Source organism: Scylla paramamosain, unplaced genomic scaffold, assembly GCF_035594125.1.
Source record: "Scylla paramamosain isolate STU-SP2022 unplaced genomic scaffold, ASM3559412v1 Contig42, whole genome shotgun sequence".
Lineage (NCBI taxonomy): Eukaryota > Metazoa > Arthropoda > Malacostraca > Decapoda > Portunidae > Scylla > Scylla paramamosain.
The window spans coordinates 545984-565000 of record NW_026973707.1 but is presented as its reverse complement, the minus strand read 5'-3'; the positions used below and the strand labels follow the sequence as shown (position 1 = coordinate 565000).

At 41.2% G+C, this 19017-nt stretch overlaps 1 protein-coding gene across 1 annotated transcript in view; it reads right to left on the bottom strand.

The window, feature by feature from the left end:
* Nucleotides 1–13975, bottom strand: part of LOC135098053 (uncharacterized) — a 20064-nt gene extending 6089 nt beyond the window's left edge. The window contains exon 1 of the mRNA XM_064000260.1: nucleotides 13902–13975. Within this exon, the coding sequence (XP_063856330.1) occupies nucleotides 13902–13975 (74 nt within the window). The remainder of the gene's footprint in view (nucleotides 1–13901) is intronic.
* Between the last annotated feature and the right edge of the window lie 5042 nt (nucleotides 13976–19017).

Sequence of the window (19017 nt, the reverse complement as noted above, 5' to 3'; positions counted from 1 at the left end):
TCTTTAATTTTCGTAATCATATTTACTGCTGTGTTACTGAGAACCGAGTAATTTCACATTCTATTCGTATTGAGTTCGTTACCTTTTTTTTTTTTATTTTTTTTTATGTAGGAAGGACACTGGTCAAGGGCAACAAAAATCTAATAAAAAAAAATGCCCACTGAAATGCCAGTTCCATAAAAGGGTCAAGGCAGTGGTCAAAAATTGATGAATAAGTGTCTTGAAACCTAACTCTTGAAGGAATTCAAGTCATAGGAAGATGGAAATACAGAAGCAGGCAAGGAGTTCCAGAGTTTACCAGAGAAAAGGATGAATGATTGAGAATACTGGTTAGCTCTTGCGTTAGAAAGGTGGACAGAATAGGGGTGAGAAAAAGAAGAAAGTCTTGTGCAGCGAGGCCGCAGGAGGAGAGGAGGCATGCAGTTAGCAAGATCAGAAGAGCAGTTAGCATGAAAATAGTAGAAGACAGCTAGATATGCAACATTGCGGCGGTGAGAGAGAAACAGAAGACAGCCAGTTAGAGAAGAGGAGTTGATGAGATGAAAAGCTTTTGATTCCACCCTGTCTAGAAGAGCAGTATGAGTGGAACCCCCCCAGACATGTGAAGCATACTCCATACATGGACGGATAAGGCCCTTGTACAGAGTTAACAACTGGGGGGGGTGAGAAAAACTGGCGGAGACGTCTCAGAACACCTAACTTCATAGAAGCTGTTTTAGCTAGAGATGAGATGTGAAGTTTCCAGTTCAGATTATAAGTAAAGGACAGACCGAGGATGTTCAGTGTAGAAGAGGGGGACAGTTGAGTGTCATTGAAGAAGAGGGGATAGTTGTCTGGAAGGTTGTGTCAAGTTGATAGATGGAGGAATTAAGTTATTGAGGCATTAAACAATACCAAGTTTGCTCTGCCCCAATCAGAAATTTTAGAAAGATCAGAAGTCAAGTATTCTGTGGCTTCCCTGCGTGATATGTTTACCTCCTGAAGGGTTGGACGTCTATGAAAAGACGTGGAAAAGTGCAGGGTGGTATCAACAGCGTAGGAGTGGATAGGACAAGAAGTTTGGTTTAGAAGATCATTAATGAATAATAAGAAGAGAGTAGGTGACAGGACAGAACCATGAGGAACATCACTGTTAATAGATTTAGGAGAAGAACAGTGACCGTCTACCACAGCAGCAATAGAACGGTCAGAAAGGAAACTTGAGATGAAGTTACAGAGAGAAGGAGAGAAACCGTAGGAGGGTAGTTTGGAAATCAAAGCTTAGTGCTAGACTCTATCAAAAGCTTTTGATATGTCCAAGGCAACAGCAAAAGTTTCACCAAAATCTCTAAAAGAGGATGACCACCAGTAGAGCGGCCTTGACGGAACCCATACTGGCGATCAGATAGAAGGTTGTGAAGTGATAGATGTTTAAGAATCTTCCTGTTGAGGATAGATTCAAAAACTTTAGATAGGCAGGAAATTAAAGCAATAGGACGGTAGTTTGAGAGATTAGAACGGTCACCCTTTTTAGGAACAGGTTGAATGTACGCAAACCTCCAGCAAGAAGGAAAGGTAGATGTTGACAGACAGAGCTGAAAGAGTTTGACTAGGCAAGGTGCAAGCACGGAGGCACAGTTTCGGAGAACAATAGGAGGGACCCCATCAGGTCCATAAGCCTTCCGAGGGTTTAGGCCAGCGAGGGCATGGAAAACATCATTGTGAAGAATTTTAATACGTGGCATGAAGTAGTCAGAGAGTGGAGGAGAGGGAGGAACAAGCCCAGAATCGTCCAAGATAGAGTTTTTAGCAAAGGTTTGAGCAAAGAGTTCAGCTTTAGAAATAGATGTAATAGCAGTGGTGCCATCTGGTTGAAGTACAGGAGGGAAAGAAGAAGAAGCAAAGTTATTGGAGATATTTTTGGCTAGATGCCAGAAATCACGAGGGGAGTTAGATCTTGAAAGGTTTTGACATTTTCTGTTAATGAAGGAGTTTTTGGCTAGTTGGAGAACAGACTTGGCATGGTTCCAGGCAGAAATATAAAGTGCATGAGATTCTGGTGATGGAAGGCTTAAGTACCTTTTGTGGGCCACCTCTCTATCATGTGTAGCACGAGAACAAGCTGTGTTAAACCAAGGTTTAGAAGGTTTAGGACGAGAAAAAGAGTGAGGAATGTATGCCTCCATGCCAGACACTACCACCTCTGTTATGCACTCAGCACACAAAGACGGGTCTTTGACACGGAAGCAGTAGTCATTCCAAGGAAAATCAGCAAAATACCTCCTCAGGTCCCCCCAACTAGCAGAGGCAAAACGCCAGAGGCACCTTCGCTTAGGGGATCCTGAGGAGGGATTGGAGTGATAGGACAAGATAAAGATATGAGATTGTGATCGGAGGAGCCCAACGGAGAAGGGTGACAGCATAAGCAGAAGGATTAGAGGTCAGGAAAAGGTCAAGAATGTTGGGCGTATCTCCAAGACGGTCAGGAATACGAGTAGGGTGTTGCACCAGTTGCTCTAGGTCATGGAGGATAGCAAAGTTGAAGGCTAGTTCACCAGGATGGTCAGTGAAGGGAGAGGAAAGCCAAAGCTGGTGGTGAACATTGAAGTCTCCAAGAATAGAGATCTCTGGAAAAGGAAAGAGGGTCAGAATGTGCTCCACTTTGGAAGTTAAGTAGTCAAAGAATTTCTTATAGTCAGAAGAGTTAGGAGAGAGGTATACAGCACAGATAAATTTAGTATGAGAGTGACTCTGTAGTCGTAGCCAGATGGTGGAAAACTCGGAAGATTCAAGAGCCTGGGCACGAGAGCAGGTTAAGTCATTGCGCACATAAACGCAGCATCCAGCTTTGGATCGAAAATGAGGATAGAAAAAGTAGGAGGGAACAGAAAAGGGGCTACTGTCAGTTGCCTCAGACACCTATTTTATTTATTTATTTATCTATTTATTTATTTCGTTTCTGTGTGTAACATTTCTTTTCAAACACTGAGAAATCGATCTGAAGAGTCGAGCGAGGAGAAGCAGATGGTAATCGAATCCCCCCTAAAAATAATGCACTCAAGATACACACAACCCGTTATCAGGTGCGCCAAAAGTGATCTCCGAGACCCAAGTGGAGCTGAGTGGAAGACCTCCCTGTATGTTGCAATATTTCTCTCTACCTTTGATTGGAATCTTGCACAAGAAAGGCTTTTCTGGTAAACTCTGGAACTCCCTGCCTACTTCTGTATTTCCACCTTTCTATGACTTGATTTCCATCGAGAGAAGTTTCAAGACAATTATACTTCAATTTTTGACTACCGCTTCTGACCCTGTTCTGGGACTGACATCTCAGTGGGCTTTTTTTTTTTTTTTATTGGATTTTTGTTCCCCTTGGCCAGTGCACTGGAGTCGGGTGAGGTACCAGTAATGTGGAGGCAGGCTAATGTAGTACCCATCTTTAAGAAAGGAGATAAAACTTTAGCGTCTAATTATAGACCTGTCAGCTTAACTTCAGTTGTAGGTAAAATGTTAGAGTCAATAATAGCGAGGAACATTAGGGAACATTTAGACAAACATAACTTGATAAATCAGTCACAGCATGGCTTCACGAAGGGGAAGTCTTGCCTGACAAACTTGTAAGTTTTTACAGTAAGGTGTACGAGGCAGTAGATAATGGTGATGGTTATGATATCTTATATCTGGACTTTAGTAAAGCATTTGACAAGGTACCCAATCAAAGGCTCCTGAGAAAGGTTAGGGCACACGGGATAGATGGGAAGGTGTTAGGCTGGATAGGGTCATGGCTTGGTAACAGGCGACAGAGAGTGGTAATAAACGGCTCGAAATCCGAGTGGGGTCATGTAATTAGTGGGGTGCCACAGGGATCAGTATTAGGGCCATTGTTATTTCTAATATATATCAATGACTTGGATAGTGGAATTAGCAGTGATGTTAGTAAATAAATCGTGCTTCACGGTTTCGAGACATGGCATTTTGTTCTGTTACACATTTAACACGGACATAACATTAAGAACCGAGTAGCTATTCTCTTTGTTTTAAAATAGAGATGTAATACTTTTATTTACGTATTGTCAGTCTTCAATCAAGAAAAAAGGTCAAATATTCATGCAATTATTTTGTAACTGATCATCCGAGGAGTGACTGTACAGGAATTTCTCAAAAATTCCTGAAAGGGTGCATCAACTTCGTTGGCCAAGGTTAAACAACACTGCTACGCTCTACTGGGACTCACATTATATATATATATACGAGTATATATATATATATATATATATATATATATATATATATATATATATATATATATATATATATATATATATATATATATATAACTTGCGTTGCCTCAACCCAGACCCTATCTTACATAAAAAAAAAAAAGGGCCTGAGTCAGCCGTGAGTGTCCTGCCTTTAAATCACCTGCATCTCATTCTGTTCGTTACGTCCATTTTTTCACTCCACCTGTGGTCTGGTTCACTTCCTTCATCCACAAGTGTTGCGTTCTTCGCTACTCAACTGCTTCTTTTTCATTAAACCTGATTTGTTCAGGTATTCATGGCTAAGTAAAGCGTGTTAATAACCTTCTACAACATATATAACCTGTATTATTATTATCATTATTATTATTATTATTATTATTATTATTATTATTATTATTATTATTATTATTATTACTATTATTTACTAGCTCATGAATATGTTCTGATTTACAATTTTTCTTGACACATACGAGCACATGAACTGTGAAAAGGTTAATTTAAAGGGTGATGGGTGAGAGAGAGAGAGAGAGAGAGAGAGAGAGAGAGAGAGAGAGAGAGAGAGAGAGAGAGAGAGAGAGAGAGAGAGAGAGAGAGAGTTACGCAACGCACTTGTTTGGATGTAGACGTGTAGTCGTGTGTGTGTGTGTGTGTTGGGTTTTGAGACTGTGTGGTTACTCTCAAAAGGAAGGTTAGCGGTGATGGTGATGGTGGCGGTGGGCAAGGGTGGGCGAGGGAAGGCAGTGGGTGGGGAGGTGGTGGCGACAGTGACAGAGGCAGTAATGGTAGTGGTGGTGGTGGTGGTGGTGGTGGTGGTGGTGGTGACATTGTGCGTAAGAAACTGGACATATGTTGGACCGGTTGTCACTGAAGAGGAGGAAGAGGAGAATAAAATATCACAGAAAGTAGGTGGGTAGACAGTTTGCATATATATAGCACACCCCCCAACCACTCCCCCCTCCATCATAAGACCCCTTCCCTACTACACCCACCACAACAACGAGAGAGAGAGAGAGAGAGAGAGAGAGAGAGAGAGAGAGAGAGAGAGAGAGAGAGAGAGAGAGGTGTCGTTAGGAGCAACAGCGTGGTAGTAATACTTCTAACTTGGCATCTCATCACATCCCCTACGCAACAGTCTTTTCTTAGCGTGCAAAAGTGATTCAACACACACGCTGGTGGTTCCTCTTGTGGCGTGGCAGTACACACACACACACACACACACACACACACACACACACACACACACACACACACACACACACACACACGTACCAATTTTTAACACCTGTGCTGATGATAACAGTGAATCCCAATAACCGCTTCACTCTTGCTACCACTCTCCGCCTCTCGAAAACAATGCATGAAAGAAAGGCGTGTATTCAGAAACACTGCTCTCACACCGCGACTATTTTTCCAAGGCCACATAAATGATTAAACGGGTTCTCACGAGTGTTTCTCCGGTTTATAATGTAGAAATATTGTTAAAATGTCACCGGAATCACAGAAACTTAAACTTAAATAGCATATACTAGAGCCTTTTGAATGTAGTGGAGATGCATGCAAGAAGGATTTCAGAATCTTGGCCACAGTTCGTTGGTTGTGTTTTTAAGTTGGTGCTGTCTAGGTATCTATGTTTTTTTTTTCTTCTTCTTTTTCTTTCGTTTTTTTTTTTTTTGCTTAATTTTCATTTACTTATTTATTTGTTTATTTCATTTTTTAGGGTGTGTAGTGGCAGTGGTAGTCTTTTTGATGTTGTTGTTGTCTTTATGAAGGTATGGATGAGGAAAAGTAGAAAAAAATAAATATATTGTCCATTCTTGACACTACTATAACAACAAAACACTATTACTGCAACAATTACTACTACTACTACTACAATTACTCCCACTTATATCAATACCTGAACCATTACGAATGAAAACGACGAGTATAACTACCACTGCTGATCTGACGACGACAAGAACAAAAACTAGAACTTCCACAGCAACTACTACTACTTCTGCAACAACAACAATTACCACTGTTATCACCACCACCACCACCACCACTACCATTTTTCCTCACCGAAACTCAGGTGTCTGAGGCAACTGACAGTAGCCCCTTTTCTGTTCCCTCCTACTTTTTCTATCCTCATTTTCGATCCAAAGCTGGATGCTGCGTTTATGTGCGCAGTGACTTAACCTGCTCTCGTGCCCACGCTCTTGAATCTTCCGAGTTTTCCACCATCTGGTTACGACTACAGAGTCATTCTCATACTAAATTTATCTGTGCTGTATACCTCTCTCCTAACTCCTCTGACTATAAGAAATTCTTTGACTACTTAACTTCCAAAGTGGAGCACATTCTGACCCTCTTCCCTTTTGCAGAGATCTCCATTCTTGGAGACTTCAGTGTTCACCACCAGCTTTGGCTTTCCTCTCCCTTCACTGACCATCCTGGTGAACTAGCCTACAACTTTGCTATCCTCCATGACCTAGAGCAATTGGTGCAACACCCTACTCGTATTCCTGACCGTCTTGGAGATACGCCCAACATTCTTGACCTTTTCCTGACCTCTAATCCTTCTGCTTATGCTGTCACCCTTTCTTCTCCGTTGGGCTCCTCCGATCACAATCTCATATCTTTATCTTGTCCTATCACTCCAATCCCTCCTCAGGATCCCCCTAAGCGAAGGTGCCTCTGGCGTTTTGCCTCTGCTAGTTGGGGGGACCTGAGGAGGTATTTTGCTGATTTTCCTTTAATGACTACTGCTTCCGTGTCAGAGACCCGTCTTTGTGTGCTGAGCGCATAACAGAGGTGATAGTGTCTGGCATGGAGGCGTACATTCCTCACTCTTTTTCTCGTCCTAAACATTCTAAACCTTGGTTTAACACAGCTTGTTCTCGTGCTATACATGATAGAGAGGTGGCCCACAAAAGGTACTTAAGCCTTCCTTCACCAGAATCTCATGCACTTTATATTTCTGCCCGGAACCATGCCAAGTCTGTTCTCCAACTAGCCAAAAACTCCTTCATTAACAGAAAATGTGAAAACCTTTCAAGATCTAACTCCCCTCGTGATTTCTGGCATCTAGCCAAAAATATCTCCAATAACTTTGCTTCTTCTTCTTTCCCTCCTCTACTTCAACCAGATGGCACCACTGCTATCACATCTATTTCTAAAGCTGAACTCTTTGCTCAAACCTTTGCTAAAAACTCTACCTTGGACGATTCTGGGCTTGTTCCTCCCTCTCCTCCACCCTCTGACTACTTCATGCCACGTATTAAAATTCTTCGTAATGATGTTTTCCATGCCCTCGCTGGTCTAAACCCTCGGAAGGCTTATGGACCTGATGGGGTCCCTCCTATTGTTCTCCGAAACTGTGCCTCCGTGCTTGCACCTTGCCTAGTCACACTCTTTCAGTCTGTCAACATCTACCTTTCCTTCTTGGTGGAAGTTTGCCTACATTCAACCTGTTCCTAAAAAGGGTGACCACTCTAATCCCTCAAACTACCGTCCTATTGCTTTAATTTCCTGCTTATCTAAAGTTTTTGAATCTATCCTCAACAGGAAGATTCTTAAACATCTATCACTTCACAACCTTCTATCTGATCGCCAGTATGGGTTCCGTCAAGGCCGCTCTACTGGTGATCTTCTGGCTTTCCTTACTGAGTCTTGGTCATCCTCTTTTAGAGACTTTGGTGAAACTTTTGCTGTTGCCTTGGACATATCAAAAGCCTTTGATAGAGTCTGACACAAAGCTTTGATTTCCAAACTACCCTCCTACGGTTTCTATCCTTCTCTCTGTAACTTCATCTCAAGTTTCCTTTCTGACCGTTCTATTGCTGCTGTGGTAGACGGTCACTGTTCTTCTCCTAAATCTATTAACAGTGATGTTCCTCAGGGTTCTGTCCTGTCACCCACTCTCTTCTTATTATTCATTAATGATCTTCTAAACCAAACTTCTTGTCCTATCCACTCCTATGCTGATGATACCACCCTGCACTCTTCCACGTCTTTTCATAGACGTCCAACCCTTCAGGAGGTAAACATATCACGCAGGGAAGCCACAGAACGCCTGACTTCTGATCTTTCTAAAATTTCTGATTGGGGCAGAGCAAACTTGGTATTGTTCAGTGCCTCAAAAACTCAATTCCTCCATCTATCAACTCGACACAATCTTCCAGACAATTATCCCCTCTTCTTCAATGACACTCAACTGTCCCCCTCTTCTACACTGAACATCCTCGGTCTGTCGTTTACTTATAATCTGAACTGGAAATTTCACATCTCATCTCTAGCAAAAACAGCTTCTATGAAGTTAGGTGTTCTGAGACGTCTCCGCCAGTTTTTCTCACCCCCCCCCAGCTGCTAACTCTGTACAAGGGCCTTATCTGTCCATGTATGGAGTATACTTCACATGTCTGGGGGGGTTCCACTCATACTGCTCTTCTAGACAGGGTGGAATCAAAAGCTTTTCGTCTCATCAACTCCTCTCCTCTAACTGACTGTCTTCAGCCCCTCTCTCACCGCCGCAATGTTGCATATCTAGCTGTCTTCTACCGCTATTTTCATGCCAACTGCTCTTCTGATCTTGCTAACTGCATGCCTCCCCTCCTTCCGCGGCCTCGCTGCACGAGACTTTCTTCTTTCTCTCACCCCTATTCTGTCCACCTCTCTAACGCAAGAGTTAACCAGTATTCTCAATCATTCATCCCTTTCTCTGGTAAACTCTGGAACTCCCTGCCTTCTTCTGTATTTCCACCTTCCTATGACTTGAATTCCTTCAAGAGGGAGGTTTCAAGACACTTATCCACCAATTTTTGACCACTGCTTTGACCTTTTTATGGGACTGGCATTTCAGTGGGCATTTTTTTTAATTAGATTTTTATTGCCCTTGGCCAGTATCCTTCCTACATAAAAAAAAAAAAAAAAAATTTCAAAGGTCACACAGATGATTAGTCTGGTTCCTCAATACTGTTTCTTCTGTTAATTACAATGTATGAATCCTGTTAATCTGTCACTAGAACCAAGAAAACTAGAACCAAAGAAAAACTCGTCTGCCTTCAACTGTTAAAAAGCCTTTGGAATGTAGTGGAGATGCGACGCAAGTTTCCATTATTTAGTCCTATCGTTTTATCATTCTAGTGTATTTGTATGCATAGTTTTTTTTTTCCTATACATATATTATTATTATTATTATTATTATTATTATTATTATTATTATTATCATTATTATTATTATTATTTATTTATTTATTTATTTATTTATTTTTTGCTTACATATATCGAATTAAGGGGAAAGATACATGAACTTTAAGTCCTAAAAATTCGCGCTGTCTGCTTGAGTTTTGGATGTGTAAGATTATCCTTGCATGCAGATCTTGAATTACTGCTGGTGGTGGTGGTGGTGGTGGTGGTGGTGGTACTACTACTACTACTACTACTACTACTACTACTGTACTAACAACAACAACAACAAAAACAACAAAAACAACAACAACAACAACAACAACAATGCTAATGACACGTTATAGCTACAATGCATAAAACCAGACAGACCCTCATAAATACAATACACTAGTGATGAACTATTGATATATGAGCAATTATATACAATGAGTACCTACATATACGAGTAATTGTTTGTAAGATACCTGTACACTGACGACTTATGCGAAGTATACAGGTTTGATTGGTTAGCGTATTGTTAGGCTTGGTTCGTGCGAGAAAAATATTTTTGTCATATTACGTTGAGTCTTTTGGATAATGGTCATGGCTTGCATACAGAAACGACAACAAACTCCGCTCTCTCACCACAAGTATTTTCAACAGCCACAGAGATGATCAGCAGGGCTCTCAAGTTTTTCTCCTTTTAACAATGTAGAAATCTCTTCTCGTGTATTTTCTCTACGTATTATTATTTTTTTCCCCCTCTCGCAATACAGGTTTGTCTTGTTATTCTTTAAGACACTTGGTAATGTTATACAGAGTGTGTTGTTTGCACTGAAACGATATGCAGTATTCTCTCTCTCTCTCTCTCTCTCTCTCTCTCTCTCTCTCTCTCTCTCTCTCTCTCTCTCTCTCTCTCTCTCTCTCTCTCTCTCTCTCTCTCTCTCTTTTTTTTTTTTTGTATTTTTGCTTCATAGTTTTTATTCTGTAATTAGTATACCTAATTTTCTTTCACTCCAGCTTTTGTCTCTCTCTCTCTCTCTCTCTCTCTCTCTCTCTCTCTCTCTCTCTCTCTCTCTCTCTCTCTCTCTCTCTCTCTCTCTCTCTCTCTCTCTCTCTCTCTCTCTCTCTCTCTCTCTCTCTCTCTCTCTCTCTCTCTCTCTCTCTCTCTCTCTCTCTCTCTCTCTCTCTCTCTCTCTCTCTCTCTCTCTCTCTCTCTCTCTCTCTCTCTCTCTCTCTCTCTCTCTCTCTCTCTCTCTCTCTCTCTCTCTACTCCACTATCTTTGACTCAGGTGTCCCAGGTAATGCTCTGTGCAGGTGTTCTCAGCCAGGCGGTGACGAAAGATGCAGGAACCACATGCGGAACACTCAGGTATTCAAGAATAAAATGAACACACACACACACACATACACTCTCTCTCTCTCTCTCTCTCTCTCTCTCTCTCTCTCTCTCTCTCTCTCTCTCTCTTTCTCTCTCTTTCCTTTTTTTTTGTATTTTCGCTTCATACTTTTTATTTCATAATTAGTATGTCTAATTTCCTTTCACTCCAGCTTTTGTTTTCCTTTTTTTTCATTGTTTTATTTTTCTAATGTAGCGGGGCATCAACACATAAATTGAGAAAATCCTTTTATTGCAAGAATCTATTTTTTTTTTACCTGTCTTTCTTTACTGCATCATTATAATGCTGACATAAACTACGGCAAAGAAACGAGTAAATGAAATAATATATGAAAGAAAGGAAAAGATTGAATGAACGAACGAACAAAAGGATCTACTGATTTTAATGTGCCACAGTGAATGAAAGAATAATGCATGAACGAACGAACGAAAGAATGAAATAGTGAACGAACGTAAGAAATAATGAAAAGAAAGCCAACGAATGAATCAGTGAATGAACAAACAAAATAATAAATAAATGAATGAATGAACGAACGAACGAGCAAAAGAAATAATGAAATAATATATGAACGTACAGAATATTGAAAAAAAATATATAAAAAAGAACAAATGAATGAAAGAATTAATGAAAGAAAGAATGAATATAACGATTCTGAAAACACCACAGGAATGAGAAGAAACTGTGCATATATTCAGATGAAGGAAGCTACGTGCAATATTACTGCAATAATGACTCATAACTGAAACTAACGGCGCATTCCAGTACAAAATGACTCGAAGCTTCATGAACCTCTACCTCACTCCGCCTCGTGCGCAGTGAATGTGAACCTCGTGAGCTGAGGCATCGAGTACACGAGCCTGGATAGAAATTAAACAAAAAAATAAAGTAAAATAAAATAATATAAGATAAACGCATGTACAAAAATATGTCTGAACCATGGCGTGTATAGGAGGAAGAGGAGGAGGAGGAGGAGGAGGAGGTGAAGCAGCAGCAGCAGAAGAAGAAGAAGAAGAAGAAGAAGAGAAAAGAAAAATAAAGAAAATACAATGTGTGTGAGAGAGAGAGAGAGAGAGAGAGAGAGAGAGAGAGAGAGAGAGAGAGAGAGAGAGAGAGAGAGAGAGAGAGAGAGAGAATAATGGTAATAACTACGATAAATCTTTAATGCACGTTTCTATTCTTATTCCTTGTGACGCAAAGAGTTCCCGTATACCAGTGTCTCGTGAAGGCCTGTATCACTAACACTGCTGGACTCTCATAAGTAATTAAACGGGTTCTCATGATGTTTTCTCCTACTGATGATGTTAACCATTCACTGCAATACACGGCACAAACAGTACTAACAGCAATATATAGACTCTTTATAAGTGTAGACAAGAAAGAAAAGGCACAAAAAGAATAGATTTTGCAATTTCTACTCAGTAAAATATTTGCAGGTGGTGGTACAACAAGAAAAGGTATCTCTGATTGCATTGTGATTAAAGAAAGACGTGTCAGGTAGCAGTGAAAGGGTTAAACTATACCTAGAATAATAAAAACATTTTAAAACTGGAGAATTTCCACAAGAGGCTTGAAACATAATCGAAGTTATGACGATAAAACGTCTGCGAATACTGATATTTGTGTGATGGCTGCTTCCCGTGACAGAAGACAAAAAAAAAAAAAACTATAGCGAAAATTCAAACCAAGACTTAAATATAATAGAAGTGTTATGATACAGTTGGGAATACAGTGTGAACAAGTGTAAGGTTAAAAAATGTACTCACTTTTCAGATCTCAGGCGTGTAATTTCCTGTGGCGTGAGATGGGAGCTGCCTGCAGGGAGAGAGAGAAAAAGATTGTGGCAGGGAGAGAGAGAAAAAGGTTGTGGTCAGGTGTGCTCTTCCAATACGAGGACATAAACATTCTATTTTTCATATTTGTTAGAAGAAATTTACATGATTATTTATCTATTTATGTTGAAGGAGATTAAGATTCTGTGCGCTTCATTGCCAAAGGGAACTGATCACACGCATAGGCTACATCCCTGTAAGTACCTAATGTAGTGAACATCGCACGTACTGTTTGTCTCGTGCATTCTAGAGTACCGTATCTACTGCGGTAGTAAAACAATATAGATGATAAATATAGAAATAAGTAACCAAACTAAATAAGGTAACAAACAAAAATAAATGAAACCTAAAAAATAATGAAAAAAAAAAAATCAGTGTGGGTCTGCTTCCTGCTACACACGTCCCACCAAAGCCAATTCTTTCTCTCACAGGCAAATCATCACCGCCACCACACTCAAGACTACAGTATGTGTGTACCCAAGGTCGCGTATTGTAATGCCGCAGACAGCGAAACTCCGGTGTGCTGCGCGTGACTGATATTCAAAGGCGCCTCAAGAACGGGGACGGCTTTGATAACTCGTACTTGTTTCTATGTTGTAAATTTTTCCAAGGCCAAATTTTTCCACGGCCTTCATTACTGCCGCTTGAGCAAGAGTAGAGTGACGCGTTTGGAAGGAGCAGTGCAGTTTAATATTCCGTAGCAAGGACTGTGTTGTTTTCGTATCTAAAGTACAGTGTTTTCCGTCATGTAAGGCGCGTGAACATAAGGTGTATGAGCATATGGTGCGTGAGAATTTAAGCAGTTCCAATCTGAGCGGAAAAACTAAAGAAAAAAATTATAAGTACCGTCTTTTCCGTTATATAAGGCACGTGAGCATAAGGCGCATTAGCATATAAGGTCCATATCAATTTATACAATTCTAAACTGGGAGGAAAAACAAAATAAAACAAAATAATGGAAAAGAAAAGATAAAGGTAATCTCAGACCCCGCAGCTAAATGCCTCACACTTCCGCCGCTCCGCCCACGCACTGCTACAGGGCACTACATCCCTAACTGTTCATCTCCCCCTTATAAAAATTTTCACGCACAGGAAGCATGAAAATCTAGACTGACGCCCTCCGGTATTTCGCTGCGGGTTCTGTTACATTTAATGGTTTCCAGACGTGAGGTTGCCCAAAGTAATGACGTCATATTCTACAAAAAAAGAAAAAGAAAGAAAAAGAAAGAAAGAAAGAAAAAATGTATCTGAAAACAAATAAATAACAGTATATCATAAATTACCTCCACATGACACACCACAGTTCATTCTTGGCCTCTGCGGAACTCTCAACAGAAAGCAGCCCATTAGTCCACATTCTTATATTCAATTTATCAACATGAAATTCAGTGGACTTTCTGACATCACTAGTTATTATTCTATTAGTACAGGGTAAAAAGTACAAATTTATGGATGGCAGCTACACACACGACAGGAGAGACAGAGAGAGAGAGAGAGAGAGAGAGAGAGAGAGAGAGAGAGAGAGAGAGAGAGAGAGAGAGAGAGAGAGAGAGAGAGAGAGAGAGAGAGAGAGAGAGAGAGAGAGAGAGAGAGATAGGCCCTCTGAAGATAACAGTCCCAAAAGAGAATCACTGTCCAAAAAGTATATCCAAAACTATGAGGAGGCCAGAATTGAGAAGTGTCAGAGAGCGGCGAAATGGTTCAGGTGGCGTGACACGAGGCAAAATATGACAAGCACGTGCTAAGGTTATGGAACTTTTGCTGGATTGATGCCTGGACTGTGAGACTTGATTGTTGAGTTTTTCTTCTTTTTTATGCAAGAGGGGCACCAGTCTAGGGCAACAAAAACTTAGAAAAAAAAAAAAGGCCCACTAAGGCGACAATCCCGAGAGGTCAGAAACGATCGTCAAAAATTAAAGGATAAGGGACTTGGAACCTCCCTCCCCAAAGAGTTCAAGTCATAGGAAAGAGGAATTAGAGCCAGGCATTGGTTAGGAAGCTTCTCGGTCCTAGGTGTGCTGACATCTAAACGTACAATATTATACTTTCAACGGGTTCTCTATGCTCAGAGCAGTATAAAGGACAACTATATTCCTGTGTTATATTTGGCAGTGTTCGCGGTGTTATGTAATACTGTCAGTACGAGCAAAAAGTCGTGCTTGTTTTTATTGCCATTCGTTGACTGACCTGGTGTAAACTTAGGCTAGACACTCCAACCACCACCACCACTGCCACTGCTACTGCGTAACACCCATTAACTCCCATCACCACCACCACCACCCTCATTACCACCCTCACCACACCTCATCACAGTCACCATCACCTTCAGCCACACACCTCACCCCAACTACTACTGCATAACATTGCTTGTCTCATCACCACCACCGTTACCACTTTCACCACCTTCAGTCACACACCTCACCACCTCTCCCACTGCATAACACACCATAACCCCAATCACCACCTTCACACCAGCACCCACATCCGTACCCAGTAATTCCTATCACCACCACCACCCACACTGCATGTGCACTCCCCTCAACAACTACGCCCAAAACACCACCACCACTACCACCTGCAGGAGCCTGACCCTGAAGGAGGACGCCGCTACAGGTGCTATTTCCCGCCGAGGCCACCAGAGCTGTCCATCTTCCCTGTGACGCGATAAGGTTCACCCTCCTGGCCGCCCTCCAGCAACGAGAGCCAATCACAGTGCCGGGATGGCGAGGTGTGTAGCGCTGGGCCAATGGGGAGCGTGCGTGAAGGGGCAAGGTAATGGTGGGTGTAATTATAGAAGCTTGACGCACGTTGTGGGGAGGTGGTGCGATGCGAGGTGAAGGGTGAGGGAGGGACAGGGTGGTGAGCTGTCAGTCAGTGGGGATCAGCCGGGTTATTACTGCATTCACTATTGTCCTTGTCATTGTTGTTTTTTTAGTGAATTATACTACTACTACTACTACTACTACTACTACTACTACTACTACTACTACTACTACTACTATTACTATTACTACTGCTGCTGCTGCTGCTGATAATGATGATGATGATGATGATGATGATAAAACTACTACTGCCTTAAAGGTGATGGAATGTAGCACGTCACGATATATCATGATAAAAAAAATGACAGAATGACTGACTGCTTTCTACTATTATTACTTCTACCACCACCACCACCACCACCACCACCACCACCATCTTGAAGATCATGTAATGTAATACAATTTGCGATATATTACTAAAAAACAGGTTGACTAATTTATTGACATACTTATTGACTAGCTGGCTTCTACTACTACTACTACTACTACTACTACTAGTACCACTATAACATCTGTTGGTGGTGTGGTGTTTATCAAGTACCAGAGAAGAGAAGCGACAGGTGGTCCACTGAGGTTATCATTAAAATAACACTGAAGACTAAAAGCTTATCAACGCAGGCAGTTATAATACTCAGTGTTACCGAAAATATCAGTGTTACCGAAAATAGTATTGTTAATTTTATCCTACATTTACTTTTCGTCTTTCTTATCACCTGTACGTGAAAACTTGCATTCTGTTGGCTATTTCATTATATCTTTATGAGAAAGGCTCCAGCAAAGGGCAAGAAAAAGGCTGAAAAAAAAAAAAATAAAAGCTCCATTGAAGGTACCAGTCGCCAAAGAGTGCAGTCAGAAGGATGATTCAAAATCTAGGATGAAGCGTCTTGAAACCTTAACCCTTTCACTGGCACACGAAGCAATTAGCAGCACCAAAAGCAATGCGTGAAGTCTTGATAAGCATCTAAAAGAAAGTTACCGATAAAAAAGAATACATTTTTTGCAATTTCTTACCAGTTCAAAGATTAGACGTGGGTGTAGGATTAGTAAAGGTGACTCAGAGTGATTGGTAATTAGGGAAAGGTGCACCAAATGGCGGTCAAATTATTATTGGATCACATATTTAATTTAGTTGGAGATAGGTAGGACTGTTGCATTGTTACAGTATTTTTTTCCCTCATTTTTCCTTCTCTCCCTCCTTCCTACTGATGTAAGGCAAGTGTGGATGTTAACTGCAACTATTTCTTTTATTTGTAGCTCAATGGTCGCTGTGGTTACTTTGGTGCATTTTGCTGGAGGGTGTGATCCACATTCTGGTGTTATTACAGTTATTTGTGTTACCTGAAGAGTCAGTTGTTCTGGGCGTGTGAAGGAGTGAAGGAGTGAAGCCTCACAATGTAATTCTAGTTATCAAAAGTTCCCCTGCTTTTCTACTGCTGGAGGACTGAACGAGTGAAATCTCTCGATGGAATTCTAGTTATCAAAAATCACCCTATTTTTCTATTGCAGGAGTGAAGGAGCGAAGCCTTTCGATGAAATTTTATCAAAAGTCATTCTGTTTTTCAGGTGCAGGAGTAGAGTAAAACCTCTCGATGGAAGTCTAGTTACTAAGTTCTTTTGTTTTTCTACTGCTCTATATGACTTTAGTGTGGGTACCAGAATCCTTAAATCAATCAACTTTCCTCTTTCTCCTCTTCCTTAACATTCACTACTTCTATGCCTCCATTCTCTCACTTATCACCATCATAATAACTATTATTATCTTCGTCACTCTTATTCCTTTTCCTCAATCTCTTAATTATCATCACCATCATTATTGTTATGTTTTCTCTTTCTAATCAATAGTCACTTCACTTATTCATCATTCAGTCATTCACCATCATCTTCATCCCCTTCCTCTTCCTCATACTTCTCTTCGTCATCAGTCATTCCACTAATTCACTTATTCATCTCCATTTTTTTTTATCCATCATCATACCTTTCTTCTTCCGTCTCGCCATCCTGTTCATCATCATCATCATCATCATCCCTTTCTCCTTCCTTCTCCTGCTTACCATCATCACCATCATTTTCCCCTTTCTTCTCCTCCCTCTGCTCATCATCATCATTTTTCCCTTCTTTCTCCTCCCTCTGCTCATCATCATAATTTTTCCCTTCCTTCTCCTCCTGCTCATCACAGTCATACCTTTCTTCCTCTTCCTCCTCCTCCTGCTCCTGTCACCGCGGCGTCAATCGCCCCGTGGCACTACAACTCTCCTGCGGCGCCATCACTATTTAATGAACCATTCATCTCGCAAATCAAGGCTCGCTTCTACCTCAGAACGCTTTTTCTCTCACCACGACGGTTTCCAAAGGCCACAGATACGACCAGCCAGGTTAGCAAGAGTGTTTCTGGTGTTAATAATGTAGAAATCTTGTTAATCTTTCTCTAGAACCATAAAAGCACCTTTGTAACTTCAATTATGTATAGCGTTTTGGAAGTAGTGGAGGTGCGAAGCAGAAGTGTTTCAGAATATGTTCCAGGGTAGCACTTGTAATGAGGCACAACCTTGGAACACGTCAATTCGACACAACCTTCCAGACAACTATCCCCTCTTCTTCAATGACGCTCAACTGTCCCCCTTTTCTACACTGAACATCCTCGGTCTATCCTTTACTTATAATCTAAACTGAAAACTTCACATCTCATCTCAAGCTAAAACAACTTCCATGAAGTTAGGTGTTCTGAGACGTCTCCTCCAGTTTTCTCATCCCGTCAACTGCTAACTCTGTAAAGGGGCCTTATCCGTCCATGTATGGAGTATGCTTCACATGTCTCGGGTGGTGGGGGAGGACTTTTCCACTCATACCGCTCTTTTAGACAGGGTGGAATCAAAAGCTTTTCGTCTTATCAACTCCTCTCCTCTAACTGACTGTCTTCAGCCTCTTCCTCATCGCCGGTATCTTCTACCGCTATTTTCATGCTAACTGGTCTTCTGATCTTGCTAACTGCATGCCTCCCCTATTCCCGCGGCCTCGTTGCACAAGACTTTCCTTCTTCTTTCTCTCACCCCTCTTCTGTCCACCTCTCTAATGCAAGAGTTAACCAGTATCCTCAATCATTCATCTCTTTCTCTGGTAAACTCTGGAGCTCCCTGCCTGCTTCTGTATTTCCACCTTCCTATGACTTGAACTTCTTCAAGAGGAGGTCTCAAGACACTTATCCTTCAATTTTTGGCTACCGCTTCGGACCCTATTCGGGGACCGGCATCTCATTGGCTCTTTTTTTTTTTTTTTTTGTTGCCCTTGGTCGGTCTTTCCCACATGAAAAAACGAAAGACATATGGCTTATCTTGACGGTTTATAATGGATTCAAGTGGAAGCTGCTTAGGTTTTCATGACTTTGGTGATAGTTTAATGGTTTCTAAGGGCTTCCAGAGTGTTTTCATGCTTATAGTGATAGTTTAACAGGAGTCAGTAAAAGCTATAGAGGATTTTTAAGGTGTTTTCATGATTATATGGCGATAATTTAACAGGCGCTGACGGAAGTTACGTACTGGAATTTTCATGTTTTCCTTATTGTGGTGAGAGTTTCATTAAT